Raw genomic sequence first — 27,516 nt, forward strand, 5'->3', positions numbered from 1 at the left:
TGTCTTGCTCAGGGGAGCAAAAATTAAATCTCTTTCCAGAGGGCACTGAGGGCAGTAAATCCATACACAAAGGCTGTATGATTAGAGCCAAGAAATGCAGCAGAGAGAGCAGGAGATAGTGGAGAGGAAGCTGCATTTGCCTCACAGTAATAGTGGTAAAATCCTGGCCTTCTCTCCAGACACTTTGCAAATTAGACAAACTGAGACAACTCTCCATCAGATTTAGTGCTGCACCGATTAATCGATTTACTCGAGTATTCGATTAGAAAAAAATATTGGAATTAAATTTTGTTGCCTCACGTATTCGTTTAATTAAAGTGGCGTTGTAATGGTTTATTTTGAAAGTGTTTGCATTTAGTTTTATTGATTAGGGTGGATACACTGCCCTCTGGTCTGCCTCTTTTCACATGGCTGAATCAAACTGCTCTCTGTTAAGACCAACGTAAGCTAAGTTTTTGTTTGAGCTAATGGTTTTTAATGTATTCGTAATTTAGTTTGTAGGTATATTTAGCCGTTTTTTTTTGTGGGAATATATGTCTGAACCATTTGTAAATAAGCCTTGTAAAAAAAACGCAAAAAATCATTTTATAGCATTTAAGCTAGTGGACTTTTTCTATGTAAGTTAGGCAATTGTTCTTTTGTTTTACATAGATCCTCATTTTTAAAAATAAATTTATAGCGTTTGAGGCTCAGCTCAGGTATTTTTTCATGTTCCTTGTCCGATTACTCGATTATTCGAACTAACTAGTCCATCGATTAATCGACTTCTAAAATATTCGATAGCTTCCGCCCTAATCAGATTATTCTGATACCTATCTCTTACTAACCCTTAACATGAATATGTATGCTTAAGAGGAGCATTGGATGCATACTTGGTTGCTTTGTCTTAACCAACACTCTCTGTCACTCAAGCTTCTCATGTGTGAACACTGACACAGACAAGGCATTGCGTGTATGATGAGGTAGCGAGGGTGAAGTGCTAAGAGCTAGAGCAATCTTGTGTTCTTCACTTTGGTCCCAAGGGTAAAGGCGTTGTCTGCAGTAAGATAATGGGATGTCTTCACATTCAGTGTTATATTTTGTGTGTATACAGCAGTGGTTCGTTTTTGTACTAAAGCAAAAAAAGTAATATAGAGCAACTTAAAATAAAGTATAACTTTATTAACATTGCTTTGTTTGTAACAGGAAAGAGAAAGCACATCAATTTGCCTGAATGGAAAAAAAGAAAAAAAAGTCACATCCAAACTGTAACAATGTACTCAAGGTAGACTGTTTGACCATTATATACAGAAAAATAAAATTTAATAAAATGAATAAATAATAATAAAAATAATAATAATGCATTCAAATTGATTAGCAACATTAACTCATGAGGATGATATTCCAAACAATTTGAACGAAAAAGCAAAAATTAATAGAACAAAAACGACTGTCATTGGACAGAGGGACAATTTTAATTTTTGCTGCAGGGAATATCAACTCCTTTGCTATGGTGTGGAGTTATTTTGCACTGAGCAACTTGCTATGCGATCTTATATGATGCTAACATTGTTCGCTGGTTTACTGATATAACACTGACAAAGCGGTACAATTGTTGGCAATATTCGGCCCGCTTTCGCTAAAAAAAAAAAAAAAAAAACACATCAAGCAGCTTATCAATGTGATTGGGGTCTAATGTTTTTAAGTGACATCTGATTTGGCTTCCTGCTGTCCGCTGCAAACATTTTTAGACATAGTAAACAAACTGGTCTTTCCTCGTCTCCCACTGTATTAAGTCAAAGCCAAAAGCCAGACACTACATACGCTTCTTCATATTTCCTCATCTTAGCTCTTTATATCGCCAGTGCTTTTTGCTGTGTGCTCTTGTTTGGTTCAAAAATACTGCGCACACTCTGAAAATGAGAGTGCCACTGCCACCCGCTAAGTGGATGTGCAATTACACTTTATTCTAGTATGGCAAAAAAGTATGTTCCCTGAGGTCACATGCGACACCCTCGGCATCAGGCACGCCCAACTTTTTTAGAAGTACCGTATTGGCCCGAATATAAGACGGTGTTTTTTGCATTGAAATAAGATTGAAAAAGAGGGGGTCATCTTATACTCGCGGTCTAGACATTATACACATTCACAACGCTAGATGGTGCCAGATATCATTGAAGCGATGTTCTGTCATGACAGCTCTCAGCTACTCTACATATTCACGACGCTAGATGGCGCCAGATATCATTGATGTTCTGTCATGACAGATCTCAGCTACTCTCAAGTTTGACCAGTTTGCATTATTTTATTGCAATGTTTTTCCTTATTCAGATTTGTCTCAAGACTACAGTTACAGTTAGACTTCACTTTGATGGTTAATGAAGTTATTGCAATTATGTTGTTTTATCACAATAGATTGGTTTATTTATTGGTTTATTATTTATTTATTGGTTTATTTCAAAAACCAGAAGCCATTCATTTACGAATGTGATTGCAATTTAGTTTACATATTTAAATGTTCAGATATTAAGATTTGAATGAGGCAAAATAACATGCTTTTTCGCTCAAATATATTGTTATAACCATTTGTTTCAGATGTACTGTAATTATTTTCTGTATAAAAATTAATTTGGTGTTCAAAAAGTTTTTTTTTTTTCAAACTTGGGTCTTGAAAAAGAGGGGGGTCGTCTCATAATCAGGGCCATCTTATATTCGGGCCAATACGGTACTAGTATACAGGCAGTTCTATTATCGCTACAAATCAGTGTAAAAGATACTGAAGTAACAACGTAAAGGTAGTCCCAGGGATACGAATGAGTTCTGTTCCCACACTGTCGGAATGAAGCCTTTAAGCACCCCGAAACACCCCCTAAATCTCAAAATAACTATCCAAAAACATGTATTATATGTCATAGTAATAAATAAAAAAATAAGCAGCTGTGTATAACACCTATAACACTTATAACCTATAAGATACGATAAAATACTGTTCATGTGACAAAACAAAAACAAAAAAACAAAAAACAAACAAACAAAAAAAAAAAACAAATGGAGACAAAATGTTGGACGAGACTCCGGCGTTGTAAAGTCAAATTCATGAAAGTCGTAAGCAGGGGACTACCTGCATTGATATAACTACACAGAAACCATTATCAAGTTGATTCTGAAAATGTTTGATACATTTCTTAAAAGACATGACATAGTAGAAAAGCAGTCTTTTCAGCTCTATTGTCAGTAGTTCATTTTCATGTCAAAATGAAGAAAAATTCCTTAAAGGACAACAAATTCTAGCGAGAGAGGACCGCCGGTTTCAAAGAAATGTGACAGAAGGCTAAAGGGGTCCTCTCTAACAAGAGTGAAGTTTCACAACAACTTATCATTTGCTTATGATCGTCTCATTCCATGGTAAAAGTGTCCATATGAGCAATTTGGAAAACGCTCATTCACCATCTACACATGGTGTTTTAAAACTAATTTCTGATGTCCACCCTCAGTAGGAACACCCACCACAACATACTTTATAACAAAACCTTAGATTAATACCCGGGGAGGTATTTTAGCATAAAGGTAAGATGCCTTCTTGAGTTCAATTGCCTCAATTCGGATTTTTGGATGATATTTGAAGTGAAGTGCAGGGGGATGTCTCATTCTTTCTATGATTTGCAACTGAATATCTGTACATAGAGGTGTGCTTCGGAATCTATTTGCAGATGGAGCATAATCAGAAGCTTTGCTTTTGTGCTGAGGTTAGTCTACACACTCAGCTTTTTACCCTACGACAATAAAAGTACAGAACCTGAAGTACATTATGTCAGACGCCATTAGCGGTGTATTTATTCTCCTGTCCTGACGTCAGCACTCCAACCTAAAGCAGTTCCCCTGAGAGAGCAGGAAATATTGGTCTTCCAATGATCACTGTAAACAAGCAAACATAAAATAGATACTGTACTTGGCTATTTTCGTTGATTTCACTTTGATTCAACATTTTTTTCAAGATAATTATGGAAATTGGGTGTTTATGTGGTTACTAAGTACATTACAAGGGAAAATCAATTAAAGGGTATTACTGTAATGCGTCCAAGCACTCGAAGATGCTTCAAGCAAATATTTTCCCCTCTTCATTTTTTGTTGGCCAATGTTAGAATTGATGATACGGCAAGCTTTCCAAAGGCCTGTTCCCCTGTCTGTCGGTCTGCAAGGACCCGCACCAGCCATGACAACAACGAGTCAGTGCCTCATGTTTGATGACAGCTCCTTCCCTGTGGCCATTTCCATAACTGTCAGTCTGTTTCATCTACAGTTAGAGTGCAAAGTCATGGTGTCAGCCACATGGCAACTTTGTCAAAACAATTGATTTGGTTGGCATTGGAATTGAGGGATGGAAAATTTATGATTTGTCTTTCTGCAGCTGGCGTCAAGAGCACAGAAGACTTTCCAAATGAGCTAATGATCCTCTTGAGGATTTTTGAAACATCTCTCTTAATTACCTCATTATATTCTAATGTAAGCTTCCACCGATAAGGGAGACCCAACTTAATAAAATGTCACATTCCTGGCCTTCCAGTAAAAAAAATGCATAAGTCTAGCCCGGGATCCCAAGACACTTCGTAAAAAAAGATGCCCTCGGAGTTCAGTGTTCCACTCACTCATAAGTGTTTGCGCCAACAGACAGACCCATGCTAGCACCTTTTCTCCTTGGCCCCGTTCAGTCAAGCTGCTCTAAAAGTGCCCACTTCAGCTCCTCAGTTGCTTGGTGTCGCAGACCTGGGCAGACAGCCAAGAGCTTACAGTGGAGCGAAAACGTGAAATAGAATTCTACCTTCAAAATAATGATCTTTTTACAATAAGAATTTCAATGCAAACTAGCTAGTCAGAATAAATCATTAGGGCATCATGACCCTTGCATAAATGTTCACTGGCTGTAGGGCAATAATGTATCCCAAATTGACTATGAGGAAAAAGTGCAAGCTCCAAAGCTTAGATGCAAAGCTGAAAATGTGTTGCGAGTTCACTACTCTCTCCAGACTACAAATAGCGAGAAGACAATAGAGGGTGCATGATGGGTAAGCGAGGCCGGGTGCTAAGACTGCTTGCTGTTTGTGTGTACACCAGTCTACTGCTGGCTGTTTGGATTCACTCTGCATACTGAACTCTACCGCGAGATCAAGTGAGCCCGAGTCTTGCCAGCTTCTCCCCGCCTCACTGCGAGACATTTGGCCTTTGTGCGACAGTCATTAGCACTGCCTTTCCAAGCTTGGCCCTGGGCCCACTGGCCTAGGGGAAAAGTCCTGCCTGCTCCTTGAAGAGGCTTTTTATTTTATTAATTCAACACAAAATCGAGTGGCATCCTGAAAATGGATTCCTCCATGTTTGATCATATTAATGCCGCAAATACTCACACTTAGGTGATGAATCACTTGAGGATAGCAATAAAGTTTGAAAGCTTTCTTTTATCAAGTATTATACTAGTTCCCATTTTAAAAAAAAACAAGACCATTCTACAGTACAACTTTCCTAAATGTCAGACATCAGTTTGAAATGGTATGTAGTTTACAAGAGTCAGCGCCTTAATAGGAACATTGCACAACTAACAGCCTGCCAATTGGTGACTCATAATGACAGTCCATCTTGTGACCAGTTGAAATTAGTAAGACTTTCACCCTTTTGTGCAAAGCAACACATTTTTCTCACCTAATCTGTAAGGCCTGGCATCAGTTGGTTGATGGAATCAATTGAACCCTCAATCAAACACGTTAAACCCTTTATCATGTTCAGAGTAGGGCTGGGCGATATGGCCTTAAACATGTATCACGATAAATTGAGCAGATTTATCTCGATAACGATAAATTACGATAAATTCGCCCAAGCGTACTGTTATATAATTTGAAAATCTGAATCAATGCATGAAATACAGATTAACTGTTTCTTGTTGATTTATTTACCAGCATTCAATTTCATATACTGTATTTAACAATTGTACATGCAGTCTAAACATTAAGTTTATAAAAATGTAATGTAAGCAATAAGAATTCAAGTATGAACATTTATAACAGCGTGTATGACTTGAACAATGTACATTATCAAAATCAATATGCCTGTGCAAACATGTCATTGTAACACAAATGACTTGCAGCTTGAACAGTACACTTCAAAAAGACAACTTGTTAATGGCTGCTGTGACATAATTATTAAATACAAGTGTTTACATTATGGTTTCAGGGTCCCCCCCAGTGCATTTTTTAATAAATGCACGCACAAATGAAACCCCAAACAAACAGAGAGAGACACACACACATTAAAGCTATATTGATCTTCTTCAAATGAAACGCTTAAGATTTTATGATAGCAATAATGACACAGAAATAAGCACATACAGAAAAATAGCTGGGGCCATTTCTCGGTCATTATAAGTTTCGCCGTTGGATTGTACTTTAAACTGAATGCTTTACCATCACAAAAGCTATCAGAGGAATCACACACAGACAGATACAAAATAATGCCACATAGTAATTGCTAGATGCAGTCCGTGCCCAATCCACTCATTAAGTTCAGCCGTTTCGACAAGTTAGAGCCGCTATCCGACTACATCACGTTCATTTGTAGCGTTAGCCGCTAGCTAGCGTTAGCCTGGCTACCAGTAGAAAGCACTGAAAGCACCATCTCCGGAAATTGTGAGAACAGCAGGGAGGACAGCGGGTGAAAGCCCGTCTGGATGCCACCAAGAGTCTACTAAATGTCGGTTAAAAGTTTGGTGAACCTCCCTTAAGCCACACTCCATCACGTTTTGCTTGTAGCGTTAGCTGCTAGCGTTAGCTTACTGGGCTTTTGTTTGATTGGCTCCTTGATGATCACGTGACTCCCTACGTAAGCCCATTGACGGTTTCTTAAAGGGGAATGAACATAGACGGACAACACAGAATCAAAGCGGGATGAAAAGACTATATTTTCTTGTTTTATTAATTTACCGAATTTACCGACATGGTCAAAATTACGTCGGTCATCGTTAAGAATTTCGGTGACGGTAAATTTTCGGTTTACCGCCCTGCTCTAGTTCAGAGTTAGGAGTGGGAACCTCTTGGTACCTCACGATACGATACAATTTGTGATACAAGCTCATGATAACGATGATCTGACGATATAGCGATTAGGGCTGCAGCTATCGATTATTTTAGTAGTCGATTAATCGATGAACTAGTTTGTCGAATAATCGAGTAATCGGATAAGGAACATGAAAAATTAAAATACCTGAGCTGAGCCTCAAACGGTATAAAAAAATAAGGATCTATGGGACAACAAAAGAACAATTGGCTAACTTACATAGCAAAGTCCGCTAGCTTAAATGCAGTAAAATGCTAACATTTAAATTTTTTTTACAATGTTCTTGACAAATGGTTCAGACACATACTCCCACAAAAAACGGCTAAATATACCCATAAACTAAATTACGAATGCATTAAAAAAAAACATGAGCTCAAACAAAAACTTAGCTTTTGTTGGTCTTAACATGGAGCAACTGGATTCAGCCATGTGAAGTGAGGCAGACTAGAGGGCAATGTATCCACTCAAATCAATAAAACTGAATGCAAACACTTTCAAAATAAACCATTACAACGCCGTTTTAATTAAACGAATACCTGAAGCAGCAAAATTTAATTCGAAACTTTTTTTTTCTAATCGGATACTCGAGTTAATCGATTAATCATTGCAGCACTAGTTTCCATATTTCACTAATAGCAAAATAGCACTAATAGCGATACAACGAGTTTCGATACATTGGTCAGGAAATCCTTTGAGGATATTCTACAAAAAAATAATAAACAGAAAAAAGAGCTTCTGCTGTGAATTGGAATGAGTTCATCACTAGTAGACGTCCAATCCATTTGAACTGGGAGGGTGGCAGCGAATGAACATTGTTTATTTTGAAAGTGTTTGCATTCGTTCATTCGCTGCCATCCTTCCCACTTTAAACGGATTGAACGTCTATGGCCGTCAGTGGCAGCCAGTGCCAGGCAATAAGTAATTTTGGGCCATTTAAGGTCATTTACCTGTTGATTTTCAGTTACTTCCTGTTGATTTTGGGGTATTTTATGGGTCACTTGCTGTTTATTTTGCGTTACAGAACAGGAAGTGACCTGGGAATCACCCAAATGAATAGGCAGTGATTCAAACTTAACAGGAAAGGACCTGTAAATGCCCTAAAATGAAGAGCGAGTGACCTGTAAATGCCCCGAAAATCAGACCGAATGACTGTGAATGCTCTGGTTTTGAATGAACGAACGTTCCCAGTCTAAATGGATTGGGCGTCGAGCACCGTTAATGGCAGCCTTTAAAAAAAAAAAAAAAAAAAAAAATTTTTTTTTTAATTGACACCTTTTTAAAACGCTATCTAGATTCCTGACAGGAGCATATCGGTAACCTTTTGGGATACAAAGCATCACGATATATCACCATTTCGATATTTTGTCACCCCCCCTATTCATAGTAGTGTAGTATTTTAACTCATTGTATCAGTAAAAACTTTCACTTCTACCGCCTTCTTCAAGGTAAATGATTCCAATTACATTTCTAAATGTGCTGGCCTCAAGGTGTAAATGAAACATTATACTTAGTTTACAATGAATAACTTAGCTACTTTATAGACAGGTGGGAAACAGCACTTGAGAAATATTGATAGCGATAGGATATCTTGCTACTCTGAAATCATTACCGGTTTCACATATAACACTTTACCAAAAGTATCAGTGAGATAAATCGAGATAACTCTGTTTCAAGGTAGAAGTTTAATTTTTGTAAAACATTTATTAAGAACACACCCTTAGCATAAAAAAAATCATTCTTGTTTGCACACTTGGTTTTAGGCCAATCACTATCATATCAGTCAGAAACTTGGCAAGAAGCACGTGTGATATACAACTCACACTGCCATACAAGTTTAAACAAATTATTTCACTCTCCAGTCATCTCCACCTTACAAGAAAAATGTATTGTTGACAACTTTGGTTGATGAGTCAACTTTACAGATTTGCAAATTAACTGAAGAGTTCTTTCGACCAGCAGGGTGTTCTAGCATGAGTAATGGGACTTATTAGTCAACTATGGCATGGCTCCCAAATCACAACAGAAATTACGGGACCGAACCATGAGTGGTGCTGTGGGAGGCAAGACTCAAGATACAAATATCAAATAATTTGGACCATCTGATATTGTGATGTGGCAACAAGGAGTAAAGAGTTTATAAATTCTGATGAGATAGAGTGGACTAACTTGTGTCAAGACTATGAAACAGGTTCAAAAGCAAACCAATAATTTTGCTTTCATCTCTATTGTGACATAACCCAAACAGGTATGATGACTACCTAGTAATTTGAGCACATGATGTTGATGTACAAAAATTCTGAACTTATTTAACTCATTATTAAAAAAACTAATTTTAACGCAAACTTTTCTCAATTGACGTACCATGGAAAGTGCAACTTCAGCCGATACACATTCCCCAAACCCTGTGAAAACTTCAGTACAAAACAAGGACATCATTGTTCAAATTAAATCATGACAGTACCTAAGGCTTAAAAAAAATAAATTACATAATTTTCCAACTCAGTACAACTTCACTTACTACGGCTTTATACTACATTGACTTATATGAGTGCAAACACTTTATGATCATGGATTCACAAGCCAATTAACTATTAAAAGGATTTTTCTAACTACCTCACGAGTGAATTAACATTTTTGAAATCTAGTACAGGAAAAGGGCAAAGGAAGAACAACTCTGGCTGCTGACCTCTAGCACTGCCCGCAGTGAATATTTCATGACCCGTGCCCATTTTTTCCAAGTGAATATGTCAGCAGAGGAGACAGCTTGGGATATTTGAATATTTACAGAGAGGAAACTGTCTAACTGGGTTTTAGTGCACTGTAGCAAAAAGCAAGCACAAGCAGGAAACTGACAAGAAACTCCAGGATCAGAGGAAGAAGTGACGATACAGCAGGAGGATGGTGCCCTGGGTGTAAAGGAGGCAAGCCATCACTTCCCCATCCATTCTTTTGGAGACAAAGAGACTAAAGCGCAAGGACTGTACCAATGGGCTTTAGCATCCTCAGCAGGAATAATGCTGACACACTAAGAAGGGAACTTCTCAGAAGCGAAATAGTTCACACAAGGATGGTTTTGTAACCATTGAAACCTAAAGGAAGCTCACAATTATTTATTTGACATCCCTAACCCCTGACTTAAATGATCCCCAGATCCCTGAATTCCAATAATACAGCGTTACATAGGAGCAAAGGAATCAGCAATAATCCACCCAAGTCTTGTAGGCAAAGCTACACAGCCACGACTTAAGATGCATGCCAAATATGTTCTGGTGCTTTAGGACCTGACCCCATCTTTATCAGCCAGCTCCCGACAAAACAAAACAAACAAACAAACAAAAAAAACCCGACGAAGGCACAGCTAGTGGCAATGCTGCTCCAGTCCACTGTTGGACAGTTTTAATCCAATTAAAAAGGATAGGAAAGCCCATAGAGTGGAGGGGCGATAAAGGCAATCATCCATCATCCTGAGAGAGAACCGTCACTACGATCGACTATATGCAGGGAGAATAAGAGACATTTGTTGCTCAGGGTTTTCAGAGTCATTAGGAATCACAATGAATAAAATTATGCTGTTCCTTACGTATATCTATATGGGAAAGCAGAGTCTTTTGTTTCCAGCCTCATATTGTTAGGCTGCAATGAATTCCTGTTTCTAGACAACAAAAAATGAAACATGGTTGCTACAACTGAATAAAGGATGTCATGTATTTGCATGTGTTTTGTATTGTGAACTGATGCTCGCTCGGCACACTTTCATTCCACACAAACAGTTCCCAAAAGTCGATGGACCGCTGAATGAAAGAGGAAAAAAATCACAATGCAAACTTACTCAAGGCTGAAGCTTGCGTCGTCTTTTCTCGACAGACAAATAAGGCTGAGGACATTGTCCCAGGAAAATATGTTCAAGAATAAAACCCACAAGACGGGCTCACGCAAAGCTGACTGTGTTGTTTTTATATTTCATGCTCTGTTACAGTTCATCAAAGCTTGCTTAACAATATTAAAAGCGGACACAGCATTGTGTAGTCAGTACTCAGTACTGTTGAAAGAGTGTGCAATGTTCTGATTTCATCAGAATGCAGATGTATCTGTTGCACAATATATTGTGCAATGTACGATATATTTTTTGCAATTAAAACATGTTGGCTCTGGTTCTTAAATAACTGTACAAATCTAAAGGATATACTGTGTTGGAGGGTAAAAGGAGGTCAAGATGGGCTAAAACTAGTTAACCAAAGAAGCCACGCCAGTATTCAGTATTAAATGTAAAGAAACTTGCTTGTGAGCAGCACGTATTAGGAATGATGAAAGCCCAACCGGGCAACTGATGCTGAATAAATAATGGAATCCATTGTTGGGTAATGTGATCGGGTTCTCTGAATATCAATAACGAACAAAAGGGGCCAAGATGCTCTGAGTGACTCTGCAACAACTCTGGTGCGTTACAGGCGGTCGATATTTAGTGCTTGTTCTTGCTGCACTTGACATGATCTAAAAAAAAGCCTAAAAAATGGAAATACTCCAATGTATTCCTTAGACGGTGGTTGAAAAAAATCACAAGATTAAAAGCCCGCAAAAAGTGCAAACCAAAGATCGTGAAAACTACTGACAGGCTGACAGCCAATTTCTCTAAGGTGACATATTTTTAAAGCAGAGTAATGTAACATTGCAAGTAGAAAATATATTTTCAATAAAACATTTCCTTCTTTTGAAAATATATTTTCAATAAAACATTTCCTTCTTTTGAAAATATATTTTCTGTAGCTACCATTATTCAAGGGGTAACACCTATAAGTGTAATAGAGTTGACCAACTGGGAATTAAACAACAGATATTTTTTAAACCCAGTTCTAGGGCTGAACGACATTGGGAAAAACTCGCATTGCGATTTTTTGGGTGTTTGCGATATATATTGCAAAATTAAAACTAGAAGAATTTTCACCAGATGACTTGGATAGCTCTGTTTGGGAAGACTGGTTGACTCACCATGTTTTTTGTATTAGTGTATTGCATTCACTATTTTATTAGATTGTTTTTCCTGAGTTTCCCCTTTGTTTGTTTCATTTATCCTTGTATTCTTCATTTTTTCCCCTTTATTCTTTAAACAATTTATCATTCTTCATTCTAAAAATGTTATCTTAATTTCTGTAATGTTTTATTGTTGCATTATAGATTTAAGGTGCTTCAATAAACTTTAATTGTATTCATTTATTTTAGTGCTGCAATGATTAATCGATTAACTCGAGTAATTCAATTAGAAAAAATGATTCGAATTAAATTTTGCTGCTTCAAGTATTCGTTTAAATACAGTGGTGTAATGGTTGGTTTTGAAAGTGTTTGCATTTAGTTTTATTGATTTGGGTGGATACACTGCCCTCTAGTGGCAACAGTGAATACGACATAACTCATTTCACATGGCTGAATCCAGCTGCTCCCTGTTAAGACCGACATAAGCTAAGTTTTTGTTTGAGCTAATGTTTTATTTAATGCATTAATAATTTATTTGAATTTAGTTGATAGGTATAATTAGCTGTTTTTTGTGGGAACATGTGTTTGAACCATTTGTCAAAAGCATTGTTAAAAAAAAAAAAGTTAGCATTTCATAGCATTTAAGCTGGTTGACTTTTGCTATGTAATTTTTCTTTTATTTTACTTAGATTTTAATGTTTTTTTTTTTTTTTTTTTTTTTTAATTTTATACCGTTTCAGCCTCAGCTAAGGTATTCGAATTTTTTATGTTCCTTATCCGATTACTCGATTAACCACTAACTAGTTAATCGACTAATTGACTACTAAAGTAATCAATACCTGCAGCCCTAATTTATTTATTACTGTATTGGCCCGAATATAAGACTGTCTTTTTTGCATTGAAATAAAACTGAAAAAGTGGGGGTCGTCTTATATTCGTCGTCTAGACATTATACCCATTCACGACACTAGATAGCACCAGATATCATTAAAGCGATGTTGTCATGAAAGATCTCAGCCACTCTCAAGTTTAACCAGTTTGCATTATTTTATTGCAATGTTTTCCTTATTCAGATTTGTTTCAAGACTAGTTACAGTTAGACGTCACTTTGATGGTTAATTCAGTTATTGCAATTTTGTTGTTTTATCTCAATAGATTGGTTTATTTACATTTCAAAAACCAGAAGCCATTCATTTACAAATGTGATTGCACTTTAGTTTACATATTTAAATGTTCAGATATTAAGATCTGAATGAGGCAAAATAACATGCTTTTTCTCTCAAATATGTTGTCATAATCATTTGTTTCAGATGTACTGTAATTATTTTCTGTATAAATATTCGGTGTTGAAAAAGTCTTTTTTTCAAACTTGAGTCTTGAAAAAGAGGGGGGCGTCTTATAATCAGGGCCGTCTTATATTTGGGCCAATACGGTATTCATTTCTTATAAAAATCTGTGAATGATGAAGATTGTTGCATATAAAATGGTTCCAGGAAGCCACGTCTAGGCACACTTGCTGCTTTTATAAAGCAAACCAAAAGTTTATGTGTTCACACACACAAAAAAAAATAAAAAATAAAATAATAATAATAATCAGACATCCTGCGATAGGACTATTGCGTATGCGCACATCGCGATCGCGATATTAAAACGATATATTGTCCAAGCCTACCCAGTTCCCAATTATTCGATTCCAAGAAACCATATGCATGCTTGCGGAATATTCTGCTTATCAATTCATCTTATGTCACATTTGAATTGACGATATCTAACAGAAGAAGAGCATTTTATTATTATTTTTTAACTTTTCCAACATTGCATAAACATACATTACAGTATATTGTTCTATTATTATTTTGATGTTTAGTGATGATGGTGACACAGTCATCTTTCAAACAGGGGCCAGAAGTGTTGCCCGGGTCTTTAAGAATGTTTATTCTCTGTGGAATTTTTCATTAACTGCCCAAAATAAGTGAAGAAAATGAGGCAGGGGTAGGTCCGCGCTTAATAAAAGCTCATATTCTAATCGACCGCCCTTGGGCTTGTTTTCACTGGGTTCAAAACAGTCAGATCAATCACCTCTCGGGGAGAAACCATCGACACCACTGCCAAAACAGCCCATAATATGCAGCTGCGGTTGTAGAGGCCAAGGGGTGGGATTTTAGTTTACAAATCCAGCTCAGCCAGCTTTTAAGTCCAAGATAGAAAAATAACATGAAAATACAGACTAGGATTTGATAAGGTTTTAAGTTGATCCATAGTAGGGAGATCACAAAACTCTCATAACTAGTTTGCCAGTAAACCATATGGACATTAGTAAAATACTTCAGGATGCTATTGGACAATTTTATTATATCTAGGCCACAGAATCAACAAAATCAACTCGTGTTCTACTTTTAATTAATTAGACTGGGAAAAAATAGTTTTGTTGGTGGATTCAGTGCTCATATTGTCACAAAATTCTGAGTTTTGAAAGATCCGCCAAATGCTATAAAATGGGTGGAAATATGGAAACTAGTGCTGCGACGATTAATCGATTAACTCAAGTATTCGATTATAATAAAAGATTCGATTTAAATTTTGCTGCTTTGAGTAATCGTTTAATTAAAGTGGCGTTGTAATGGTTAATTTTGAAAGTGTTTGCATTTAGTTTTATTGATGTGGGTGGATACACTGCCCTCTACTCTGCCTCATTTGACATGGTTGAATCCAGCTGCTCCCTGTTAAGACCAACATAAGCTAAGGGTTTTTTTTTAACCAATTTTTTTTTTAATGCATTTGTAAGTTAGTTTGTAGGTATATTTAGCCGTTTTTTGTGGGAATATGTTCTGAACCATTTGTTAAGAGCATTGTAAAAAAAAAAAAAAAAAAGTTAGCATTTTATAGCTTTTAAACTAGCAGAATTTTGCTATGTAAGCTAGCCAATTGTTCTTTTGTCGCAAATAGATCCTCATGTATTTATTTTTTATACCATTTGAGGCTCAGCTCAGGTATTTTAATTTTTCATGTTCCTTATCCGATTACTCGATTATTCGATGTAACTAGTTCATCCATTAATTGACTACTAAAATAATCAATAGCTGCAACCCTAATGGAAATGTTGCTTTGCAAATGGTGGTCAGGGAATGAGTTGATTAAAAAGTAAGAAAGCTTCATCAATATCCATATATTATAGGAATCTACTTAATACAGTCTACATGAACATTAATGGAAAAGTTAAACTTTTTTTTCCAGTGAAGTCAGTGGGGAAGTCTCAAAAGGCACCTTACAGCGATATTGACTCCTGTAGGTGATTACAATTGTCATTTCGTTGCATAAACTGAAAAAAAAATAACTAGAGCCTATATTCCATTGTCAGAAGACATTCCAGTTCCCAGATGCTTTTGACCTTGTTGGCTCTTACCTGCGCTCTCGGTGAGGCCGTGGAGGCGGTTGCTGTTGCTGCTGTTGGCGTGTGATGAAGGTGGTGCCCCACACTGGGCTGCTGTGACTAGTCCTGAGCCAGCCCACCGGGGGTGACGATGGGTAGGGGTTGGTGCGGAAACCATGATCAGATTCGGTCTCTGTGGTGAGGGACGAGGCCGAGCTCCCCATCATTGCAGTGATAGGAACAATAAGTTGAAGAAGGAGGTGTCAGAACCACCTTGTTTTTTCAGTTAATAAGTTTCCAATATCAGTAGCAAGTCTTCATTGAAGTTCTAAGACACCTGAATCTGTCATTCCATTGGAAAAATTCTTACAGGGATGTTTTCTAACTATTAGTCTTATTAACTTTAGGCGATCCTCCACAGTGCCAATCTTGATTCCTCCCGCATACCTTTGGACATGCCTCGCCAGTCTGTGCAGGCTCATACTTGGTCCTTCTTTCAGAGAAATAGGCCGCTTTCACTGTCAATGCCCGTTGGAAATATCAAGTTCATCGAGGCCATCAACATTAGCCTCGTGTTCCACGCAGACAGTTGCAAACAGTCAATATCGGCAAGGATCTTGAGTTACATCCAGTAAGAGAAAATCAATGTGCTGCATTTTCTGGGGAGGGTGTTTGGCAGAACTACAAGCATGCTAATTTTCCAAAATCTCATCTTTCAGACATGTGGTCTGGCTAACAGCTGGACTGAAGCAGAACCACCTCACTGGCCACAGCTGCATATCATCCGTGGGTCTAATCCTAATGGGAAACGTTTTCCCACGCTTAAGGTATTTAGGAACTCCACCCAAGTGGAACTTATGATTACATAACAACTAAAAGAGATGCTGGTAAAAATGTAACTGGTTTAATATTGTTATCTACCAACACACCAACGGTGTATTTGTTTAAAAACTCATTTTCAGGCTGGGATAACATTCCAAATTTCTGTTCGAGCCCATTGCCAAACCAGTTATACCTGTAAATTCTGCAAGACTGGTTTTCATCATGGCAAAGTGCAATTTAAAAACCGACAAGTGACGTTTAGTAGGACGATAAGAAACCCCATTTGCATTAAGAACAGTAAAACAAGTGTCATAAAGATGCAAATGCTGTCATGGGGTGTACAGTAAAGCCAGGATCAGATCAGCTGATCAGTTTGCCGCTGGCCTGTTACGTGTGCATTTGTCAGTGTAAACACACACGCTCACTTTTCAGATTTAGCCAATTAAAGATTGTACACAAAAAAAAGCATGCTTTTGACCGCCCTCCTCAATAGTACAGTAGAGGGGCCAGTTAGCGCGTCTTCATGCAGTCGACACGCATCCTGAAGAAAACGTGGTTAACCCAGCAACCGGCAAGTGAAATATTAAAAGATCTCCCACCGGATCCCTTTTGGGAGGCGATCGGTTCCTTGTAGAAACAGTCACTGGCGTCATATGCTAACGTTAAATGCATTTTACAAGCAGGCATGGTCGCTCCAGTCTCGCCGTTTTCTCCTTGGATGCAGCAGCACCACTTCTTGTGTTCGCGTCGCTCTGTCCCACGCGTGTATCAAATGGCTCCATTTGGGTGGGTCCTATTTGAACACTTGTGTCATCCCCTTGTATTTCTCTGTGTCTTGCCACATGATTTTTTTCCCACCTCGCCGACGAGAGCGCAGTGAGCGCGGATGCGATCTCCACATAAAGCAGCGGATTACTGGAGAGTGAGAAATGCGCATGCGCATTATGCCGACCGGCAGAGAGAACCTGCTTGTCAGGAAATTTTACATTGAGCTTTTAGCCATTATGAAAATATATAGATCTTGCAAAAGTATTTATTCGCTTGACTTAAGTAGAAGTACTAATATTTGTTGTTGTTTTTTTAAAGAAAGTAAAAACTAATTTTCTTATTAATAATACACAAAGCCCATTTAAATAGCTCGACAGCATTGTTCAATCTTGCATGCTATCAAGGCAGTCTGTATTATTTATGATGAATGCCTGTTAGAATAAATAAATAAATGAGTTGCATTGATATCACTTTTTTTTACACTGCATGGTGACAAGAACATACGTTTTTGAGTACCAATACTGGGCACTGACATTGCATATTGCTCTAAATTGTCATTACAATGTCAACAGTGCCAAACCTGATGTTAACAGGAACCACTGACAGACTTGTACTTCTTAAAAAAAAATAAATGTAAGTATGAGTTATAATAATTTTATATTCAAACCCCTCTTAATGTTTTCGTTTTTATAAAATTTGAAAAGTTAGTTTAACTAATATGTCGCCATTGTTGTTGACGACGCAGTGCACTCTGCGCCGTACTTCCACAGTGTCACTCGTTAGCGACATAAACATGTCGTCGGTTCTGCTTTCAATTTGAACCCGGCCGGAAAAGTGATGAGCAGGACAGCACTGTTGATATTTCACAAAAAGAGCAGCAAAAGCAATTAAATTAAGGTCTCCAGTGGGATTTGAACAGGCATTTACGGTGCAACAGACGACCACGAACACCACAGGACTATACTTCCGCGCAACGTTAGAGTCATGATTTTTCTTATAAAGCAATTGCAACCCACATGCGTTGTCTGTCTGTGCGGTGAAACCTGAAAGGGAAACACAACTGAAAAGAAAGTGCGGCTGGCTTGACCACAGAATTAGAAAACGCAGCTCACTTCAGACAGCAAGCAGACAAAAATAACATAGGGATTGCGTAAAAGGGTTTATTGAACACACAAAACACGCAATCGTGAAAAGGGAGACACAAAAAGGGTCCATGATAGTAGATCGGGATTAATTAAAAAAACAATACAAAAAAAACAAAAACATAAAACAAACGAAAAAAAACCCCAAAACAATGCAATGATGCAACTAGCAATGAAGGGATATACAAACTGTCAAATGGCAGCAAGTCCATATCTCGGTAAGCCGCCTAGGATCGGTTAAAAGACACTGCTGTTGAGCTGGAATTGGATGCAGGTACGACTTTGGGAACTCATCACACATCTCTAACAAAACAATCTGACCAGCAGCAAAATGTGACAAAATCATGTCAGTCGTCATACTAGCTTCGCTTGGTAGCGAGCACAGCTATTCTCCCAGTCTAACCCAACCGCGTCATCACCCCCAGCGTGTATTGCGCGCGTAAAACATGACGCCCTCCGTAGGTCAAAAGATGTACTACATAATATAGATTGATTTTTAATTTGATGGCAATAATATACGTGTTTCTAGTAACATATTTTAGTAAAATAGAACAATTGTGGCTTATTAGAGCCTACAGGTCTTTAAGTCCGAGGTTCTCTTTAAACCTTTGCATTGTCACATCCACACCTATATATATGCCTCAAATCAAACCAACTGTCGATCACTCTGTCTACAGCACGGTAGAAAACGCAATCAAGACAAGAATGTTTTTCGAAGCCTACCAACGGGTTAACAAGAAAATGGTGGTGACCGCACTGCTCATCACCACTCAGCTGTCCCTTCACATTACCGAGATAAGCCTTCAAACTTTCCCTCTCGCCTCTCTCTTCCACTTCATATCACTTTGTTGACCTCATTCTTAATCTCTCTACTTCCTTCACTGAATTCATTGTTCACCCGGAAGAGAACACATTTAAAATATAAGAAACCAGGTACACGGGCTGTAAAATCAGAACATTACATGACTCACATATTTGCCGGAACGTCTCCATTGCATGAAACTCAGCTTGTTAATGATTAGTCTTTACCGGGCCTGGAACAATGACTGTTTTTTCTGAAGAAAAAGCATGTTGGTTATCGTCTCTCTTATGAGTATGACTAGCTCCTTTATCTAATGTGTTGTTCACTGACAAACAGGTTTATCTGGTAAATCCGCTCCTATGGCTTTGTCATATAAAAAAGCAGATAGTAATAATGCTTAGCCTGTTGTTTCTTTGCGTGGAACCAAAAAAAGACAAAGAGCAACACAATAAAGTTACAGTTCTGAGAATAAAGTCTGATTTCAATGATACGTTAAAATTAGCGGAAACGTTATTCTAAGAGACAAAAAAATAAGAATAATGAATAAACCTAGGAAAACAACAGTTACAAAAAAAATATCAATATTAATCAATAACAAAGTAAGAGGAAGGGACATGGCCTACTTTCTGTTTACATTAACACATTGGCAGCAATAGAAGCCCTATCCATTTAGGCTGTGGGGGCGTGGCAGGGATAAAAGATTGATGACGGTATAATTGCAACAATAGATTTTATATAAGTACAGAGAAATAGATTTTTCTCATTTAATCATTTTCTTAAGGAGAAAAAAATGTTATGATTCACGAAACGGACATATTTTTACATTAATATTCATTTGTCCAAAACTTTACAAAATTAGTGTTGTAAGGTTAGCAGATTACATTTGTCATGTTCTGAGAAAAAGTTGTCATGAGGAAAAAAAATGGTAAAAAGTTGTAATTTCACAAGTGGAAAGTTTCCATTACCTTGAAACGAAAGGCAATCTGTATAATAATAAAGAATTCATTATTGAGCAAAAATGAATTCCATTTTTCCCTTGAGTAATTTCACAGTGACGGGGATAAATGCTGAAAAAGGGAAATGCTGCTAATGACTAATCCATTCTGCCTCTTGCAACTACACGATTTTGTCATCTACATGACATTTTGGTAACTTTTTGTAATACTTCCTCTCCTTAGTATGAGGTACTGTAAGTAGGCCAGTTTCCCTTACCCAGGGATCCAAGGTTAACTTTTTATCTACAGTAAAAAGCAACGTCAGGTTTAAACAATCAGCTTCCACTGTTGTCATACTTTCCTTATCAAGTGTGTTTTATTCAGAAAGCCATAACTAAAATATATCACTAATTCAACAAAACCCTTAACTGTAACTCTTTGTCCATGTTGCCCCTATCTGATGGCCACCTGTCCCTCTGGATACAGCAGCTGTGTGTATGATTCCCACAAACAGAGACAGGGAGGTTGGATTTCAAATGTGTTCCCCTGAGATGGAGAGGAAATGAAGGATGAAGGCTGATTTCACACCACATTGTAGACTGAAAACTTGGAAAATTATGCAAAAAACACCTGCTGAAGAACTTCCTCCTGACCCAAAGGAAAACTGGACCACCTGAAGCAGGAACAATACGATCGAGGTTTGTTCTGAAAAATTGCGGCTGCATTGGCTAGCCCAACCGTGTTTGAATGTGGCAAACAATACATCGTGATGCATTGCTTTGTTTGCCCTTGACTAGAAGTCGGCCGATATGGGATTTTCAACTTGCTTTGTTTGCCCTTGACTAGAAGTCGGCCGATATGGGATTTTCAACTGCCGATACAGATATATACAGTATATAGGAAAAAAAATTCAGGCGATTGGTGATATCCAAAGCAGACTTTGGAAGCCGATATTTGAGGTTGATATACTTTTTTTTTTTTTTTTTTTTTTTAGCTCGTAGATTATAAAAGGCAATTAATAAAACATTGTTTCAACAGCTTCAAATTTACAATGATGACCTGAGACTTAAAGGATTAATCGTGTCTAGTGCTACCAAACCAATGAACACAGGACTTCTTATTATGATTATACACACTCAGCAAGAACAGCCTATTATTTTCAAATAATTAAACCCACTGGGACGTCACGATGAGAGATAAACAAGTGGGAGTAAAAGTTAAAGAGGATGCTTGCCATGCTAAAGCTATGAGTTACATTTAAGGTGTAAAAATCACTCAGTAAAAACTTTAAAAGGCTAAAGCAACATTGCATATTCTCTCATGCAAGATTAAAAAAAATCTTACAATGTTTACAAAACTGGGAGGCCTGATGCTTCCTATAGCAGCCTGCCTTCAAGCTGCTGCAGGGTCCTTCCGGGGTCCTACCGTCAGTCAGCGACGGTCACAGTTGTCCACACAGATGCCTGATCAAAACCCTTATTTATCGGCTTATTTTTGTTAATGATGTTGAAAAAAAGTCTGCATATCGGCCCGATATATCAGCCAGCCGATATAACGGTCGACCTCTACCCTTGACTACCAAACACCTGTAGCTTGATAAAACTTGCAGAACTCACCACATTCAATATTGTGTTGTATAAGAAACAAATATATCCACAATCCACATGACAATGCAATGACTAGAGGCGGATTTACTTCACAGCCAATTGCCTGGAGCTCCATCTGAGATTTCCAGCACCCCCCAAACGTCTTACGACGGTTTCTCCATTTTAAAACATATCATTTTAAATGACACACTTATAAACACATAAAAATGCTAATCCCAAATGATTATTTCATTTCTCAAATGAGTGACTCACTACTCCAAAACAAATCCGGACCTCGGAGCCACTTTTCCTTTCGTGTTTTCCATGTCTCCCTCCTCCAACACACCTGAGTCAAATAATCAGGATCTTTATCAGGCTTCTGGCGAGGTTGCTGATGACATGATCATTTGATTCAGGTGTGTTAGGGGAGAGAGACGTGGAAAATACGACAGGATAGATGGCATCGAGGTCCAGATTTGGTGAACCCTGATATACAGTACAAGACTATGATAAGTTTCATTCGGTCGAAGTTTGACAGCTCATACACCTGCCACCCTATAGTGTGACCAAGTAGTACAGAAGTTCAATTTATGGAAAATAGTATCAGCCTTAAAATGACCTTGTGTTAAGTTGGGGGGACTTTTCTAAACTCTGAATCTTGATGTGGTTGTCTTCATGACCGAATTTCCTTATATCAGCAACGCACCCTGTTAAGCCCCCCACTGACATTTAGCCAAAGGCTTTCTCCAGTAATGTTTCATAATTAAATTGCAGTAATTCATTCGACGTACAAAGCAAATGAGCTGTTACTGGCCTCAGGTAAACAGCGTACAGCCAGGTAGCATTTTAAAACATTTGCCCCTGTCTTGCAGCCAGACACTTAGTCATAAAGTCGTTTTAATCTCATTCGTCTTAGAATTTACGTACATTTAAATGGATTTGACACGAATGTCACATAATCAGTCTATTTATGGACAAAGTGGTAACCCAGGAATGGTGCCAGATACACCGACATTAGCTTGACAGTGTAGCCAGCTGACCGGGAGACCTTGTAAACAAAGACGCCACATCTCCATCGAAGCCGCTAACCGGCGAAACAAAGTTGACTAACGAGAGTCCAATCAAACGTCGGTTGTGCTCACCTCAAGTCGAACCAAAGGGCAGATGAGTCCCTTGTCTTTGTGATCGCGGCGCTAACTTTTAACATCCATCAAGAGGTTAAGTTGTTCCCGCGTCGAGATGCGGTCAAAAGGAACTTTCCCTACGTAGGCAGCGCGTTCTCCGCTCACCGAACACGTCCCAGACATTTGTGACAAACGCTTACGAGGGTTTACACTGTGCGACATGTACCGAAGCGAACTGATGAGAACCGCATAGGTTTACCTCCAACAGCCTCAGAAGGAAGCGGAATCACTGAGAGCAAATTCAAGACAAGTGTAGGTTAAATGCGTAGTGTATTTCTTTGCTGCTCGTGAAACGGAAGTAAGCGTACGTAAGACTACATCGAGAATACAAGGAAAGAAAACTACGTTTCCCAAGTTCAACACAAACGCTCACGACAAGGATATCCGGATACGAATATGCTTTCCCCAAATAAAGATTTAAATGTTTGAAATAAATGATTATGTTCTTATTTTGAATCCACAATACAGTTCTTTATTTTTTATTTGAATACAAATAATAAGATTATACCTGCTTTTCGTTTTTTTTCTTCAAGAGAAATAATGGCCTTTTACTGCCACCTAATGTTCAGAAATAGGAACATTCAGTCTGCTTACACTGTACAGGCAGAGGTTCTCTTGTATTTTTTTTAAATTTTTTATTTTTTTTAAATTCGAGTACAACGTAAAAGATGTAAACCCTACGGGGGATAAAATAAAGTCTCTTAGTAGGCAATGGCATAGGTTTAATCCTAACGAGATATTTAATTTGATTGAAAACCACAATATAAAAATAAACAAAGTGCGTGGATATACGGTATGTATATATTAAAATATAGTAATAATCATAATATTTTTTTTTCAAAGCGCCTTTCAAAAAACCCAAGGACACTGTACAACAAATACACATTATAGTAGTTAAATGCTCTGATTAAAAACCTGAATTAATCTAACAATGAAGTAAGAAATCATTAAACAAATAAAAAATGAGACTCAAACTAGATAAGATAATTTGAACAGATGTGTTTTGGGGTTTTGTTGGCAGAGGTTGTGTGTGTGTGTCGGGTATGGGGGGATAAACAAATTACATATATCATATAATAAAATAAATGTAAACAGGAATATTATTCCTCTTCAACCCACATACCCGACTGGCAACGATAGACACCCAAATCATTTTAAACGTCTAAAAACAAACAGGTCTATATGAAAAAAAAAAAGAGAATAATTTGAATTTAAAAAAAAGTTAAAAACAACTGAACCGTACTCGCGGTGATTATTTCACAAGCAGAGGGTGCTGTCGTGCCACATGTATAGCTATCGTGCCACATTTTGAGAATCATTGCTGCCTAATTAATCAAATACAAAAGAATGAAATAAACAAAATAACTTTTCATCAAAAGTTATTATTAAATTCCACAAAACAACTAAATTTCTCCGTCTCTTTTCCCTTCGGTGAAATTTAGATCTAATTAGGATAAAGAGTAATTTCGCATGTGAAACATTCAGTGTGGATTATCTCTTAATACTGGTGTCACCCGTGTTGTTTGAACCAAGCAAGTTCAAAGGATTAGTAAGGCTGGCCAGTAAATTCCCTAATGATCCCTCGGAGGACCTTAAACGTCTCATTAGGATAATTGTCCTTTGCGCAATCATTCATTATAATTGACTCGGATTTTTGTTTTTTAGCCTTCCTGGTTTAAATCACTAGAGAAGTTGAAAATCTAAATTTAAAACTAATTGGCTGTCAATGACGGCGATAGACGTCCAATCCAAATGGATTGGACGAGTATCGCCGTCAATGGTAGCGAATGAGTTAATTGTGGACACTCCTGGAAGAATCGAGCCGGTACAGCCAGCAGTCTGGGGTTGGCGTGATTTATATCTGGGTTCGAGTGAAGCGGGCGGGGGCAAAGCATCCTCCCATAGAACCAAACACAAACCTGGGCGGAGAAATTTCACCGGGCGACCTCATATGTCGCATGGGTTTACGGCTGTCCACGCCGGGGAGAAATCTCGCCTAAACTTCTTTGGAAGTGTATATCTCGAGCAAACCCGTGGACGGAATATCATTTTAACACCGCTTCAACAGGTCTTGTGAAGGCTAAATCTCCCTCCCGTGAAAAAGGTACGAAAGTGGATGCAGCTTGTTTTTTTGTCAACACTTGTTGCAGCACTTGTTGCTGACTGGGACGCCAACAAAACACTCCATCGACACTTTTTAAGTTTAAGTTCCAGAGACGCGCTGAGGTAGTCAACTAAGTTAAAACTTTTGTGTGCTTGCGTACACTGTTGTCATGACAATGCTAAGGGAAACCGAACGCGAGGCATGTTGGGGGTAACACAAAAGACGCCAGTTTGAGTACACATCTGCCTTACTATTATTCTCGCCATGTGCGTCCACATTCTAAATCTAGCGCAGTAGGTGGTTTTGTTTTGCTTTATGCATGGAGCGATCTCGTTTTTGGTCACCTTTTCCTGACAAAACGGAAAGAGGAGTACAGGGAGGGACTGCAGTCCAGAGGGGGGAAAGGGGGTCAGTCAGAGGCATATGCGCTATGTGTTGGGCTAAGGTGTGTCCTGTGTTTATATGAGACACTTTGTGACCCAGCGATAGCCAGGAAAGGGATGCTTTTAGTCGGCCCTTTGCTGTTTTATAGCCTGCACACATGTGGAAATGACATGGCTTCCACAATAGAGAGTGACCAATACAATTGGTCAGTGGTAGGAAAGTTGAAAAGTACTTGGTTTGTGCTGGATAACAAATTTCAGGTATCCCGTATCCGTCATTCTCCCGAGTATTTGTTTTTCACTAATGCATTCTGCATACTAGAACAGATTTCTCTCAGTTTTACTTCTCCCCCAGGGGGACAAACATACAAACAAACAAACAAACAAAACCAGGAACAGCAGCAACATTTAGGAACGTGACCTAGAGAACATCACTTTATGTCAGATTTGGAGAAGCAATATACAGTGATCCCTCGTTTTTCGCGGTTAATGGGGACCAGAATCCGCCACGATAAGTGAAAAACCGCGAAGTAGCCCCCCCAACTTTGACTTAACACAGCTATTTTTTGCTTTATTTACATCCCAAACAGTTGAATAATGTTTTCCTTTTACAAAATAACACAAACATCAAGACAAATAGAGCTTTTGATACCAAAGTAACATTTTATTTACACATAACCGAGAGATGAGGTTGTTGTTTTTAAGTCTCTGCGGGGTCTGCTAGGCGAGCAGCACAGACTCAACGACATCGTCTGCTGCACTGGTGGTCCCGGTCGCACTGCTCGGTCGTCCAGCGCCTGGCATCCCGGGCGTCCTCTCGGTTGTTCTGCTCAGTCATCCGCTGCCTGACATCCTTCCGCCGGCGCCCCGGCCGTGCTGCCCGGCCATTCGTTGCCGTTGAATCGGGTTGCAGGTCTTACCCAATGTGCTACTGCCCTCCAGTGGCCAGTTTTATTGCTTTAAAATGGATTTTCAGCTTTGTGCTTTGGAGCTCAGTTGAATCAGAACCCAGAGATGTCTCTTACGAAAAAAAAAAAAAAAAAAACGTAAAAGACGTATAAATATGTCTTTGGGACACTGAAACAATGAAAATAGAATGTATTTATTTGTTTTTGGGAGCAAATGATTTAAAATAAACTGCTGTATTTTAAGCCAAAAGAACTGTTGTGTTTGATAGAAGAATATGTCTCTATGCTGCCATAGCAGATTCATGGCGCATTAAACCTCTGAACTATTTTCAATTTGTCCGTTTTACCCTGGAGACCCCCGTTTACAGACGTCTCGCAACCGCTTTTGTTTCAACCCCGCCAGAGAAACAAGCTAAGTCATTATATTTATTATTCGAAATGTCTGTCATTATTAGCTTAGAATCATTAATTGACGTCTAATATTTAGTAAAAAAACAAAAAAAACATCATTTGATCATTTAGCCTATCAATTTATTAGGTTCATAATGTCGAGAAATTTAGCACTGACCCCCGTTAACCCAGTCTGTTTGGTCTTTTAAATGTCCCTACCTCAGCAAAAAGTGTAGATGCAGGTTATGCTTTTATAGTATATCGTCCCTACCAATGTTTTGACCAAACCTATGCCATTGCAGCCAAATAATCATAAATTCTCTGGGCCTTTCCGAGCCAATTCACATGGCCAAAAGGGATACGCTTAGCTTTGTTTACTTGCAAAGTTGCTGCACACGATAATGCACAAAGCATATCAATTTGCTGCTGACATGCATGTGATTCATCAAAAGCAGGTGACTCATTGTTATTTCACTGGCTTGTACTCTTGTGCAAGGGAAGTTTTCACAAGTACGCGTGCTTTAGAGATGACAGTTTTGTGGAGCGCTGCCATGCTTGAATCATATCTGCATCCTCTCCTGCTGCCAAAAAACTTGCTGTCTAAACCATGTTGAGCATTGTGTTCAACACTTTTTTTCTTTTTTTTCAAACCGTCCAAATTCAAACCTTTGTTATTGTTGAATAATTAAAAAAATATTTCATGGAAATAATTCCCTTTCATTCATTATAATTTATTGTAACATTTTCATACATATCCTTTACTCAATGCCTATGACAAAACACATAGTTTTTAGGTACAGTAAGGCCGCCACAGCTTCCCTAAATTCACTACACAAATTATATTTCAAAATTTTTTTATCTCACCCCCCACAAGAACCCCCCCCAAAAACCTTAGTACTTGTCTGATCCCATTAGGTATATCTACGTATCACCTTGATCATTGCGTATACATTATGCGTCATACATTCCATCACTTTGTTGCATTAATTGTCTTTCATTGTATGTCGGTGCATGTAGCAGCCTGGTTTCCACCCGTAGGGCCTTTCGAGCCCATTGACAGAGGTGCCTAAACACATG

The 27,516-nt window shown here is 38.3% G+C and overlaps 2 protein-coding genes across 5 annotated transcripts in view; one reads left to right on the plus strand and one right to left on the minus strand.

Moving 5' to 3' along the window:
- capn15 (calpain 15) overlaps positions 1-22,891 on the minus strand; it is a 74,270-nt gene extending 51,379 nt beyond the window's left edge. Inside the window, exon 1 of one of the 4 annotated variants that reach the window (XM_057825574.1) lies at positions 15,449-19,089. In XM_057825574.1, the coding sequence (XP_057681557.1) occupies positions 15,449-15,642 (194 nt within the window). In that variant the 5' untranslated portion in view covers positions 15,643-19,089. The other 3 variants (XM_057825575.1, XM_057825576.1, XM_057825577.1) reach the window with 3 other exon arrangements.
- A 1,711-nt stretch (positions 22,892-24,602) lies between these two features.
- The window catches only part of ankfn1b (ankyrin repeat and fibronectin type III domain containing 1b), a 257,863-nt gene continuing 254,949 nt past the window's right edge, over positions 24,603-27,516 (plus strand). The window contains exon 1 of the mRNA XM_057825769.1: positions 24,603-24,758. The gene's annotated coding sequence lies outside the window, so the exon portion shown is untranslated. The remainder of the gene's footprint in view (positions 24,759-27,516) is intronic.

This window comes from Corythoichthys intestinalis, chromosome 21, assembly GCF_030265065.1.
Source record: "Corythoichthys intestinalis isolate RoL2023-P3 chromosome 21, ASM3026506v1, whole genome shotgun sequence".
Lineage (NCBI taxonomy): Eukaryota > Metazoa > Chordata > Actinopteri > Syngnathiformes > Syngnathidae > Corythoichthys > Corythoichthys intestinalis.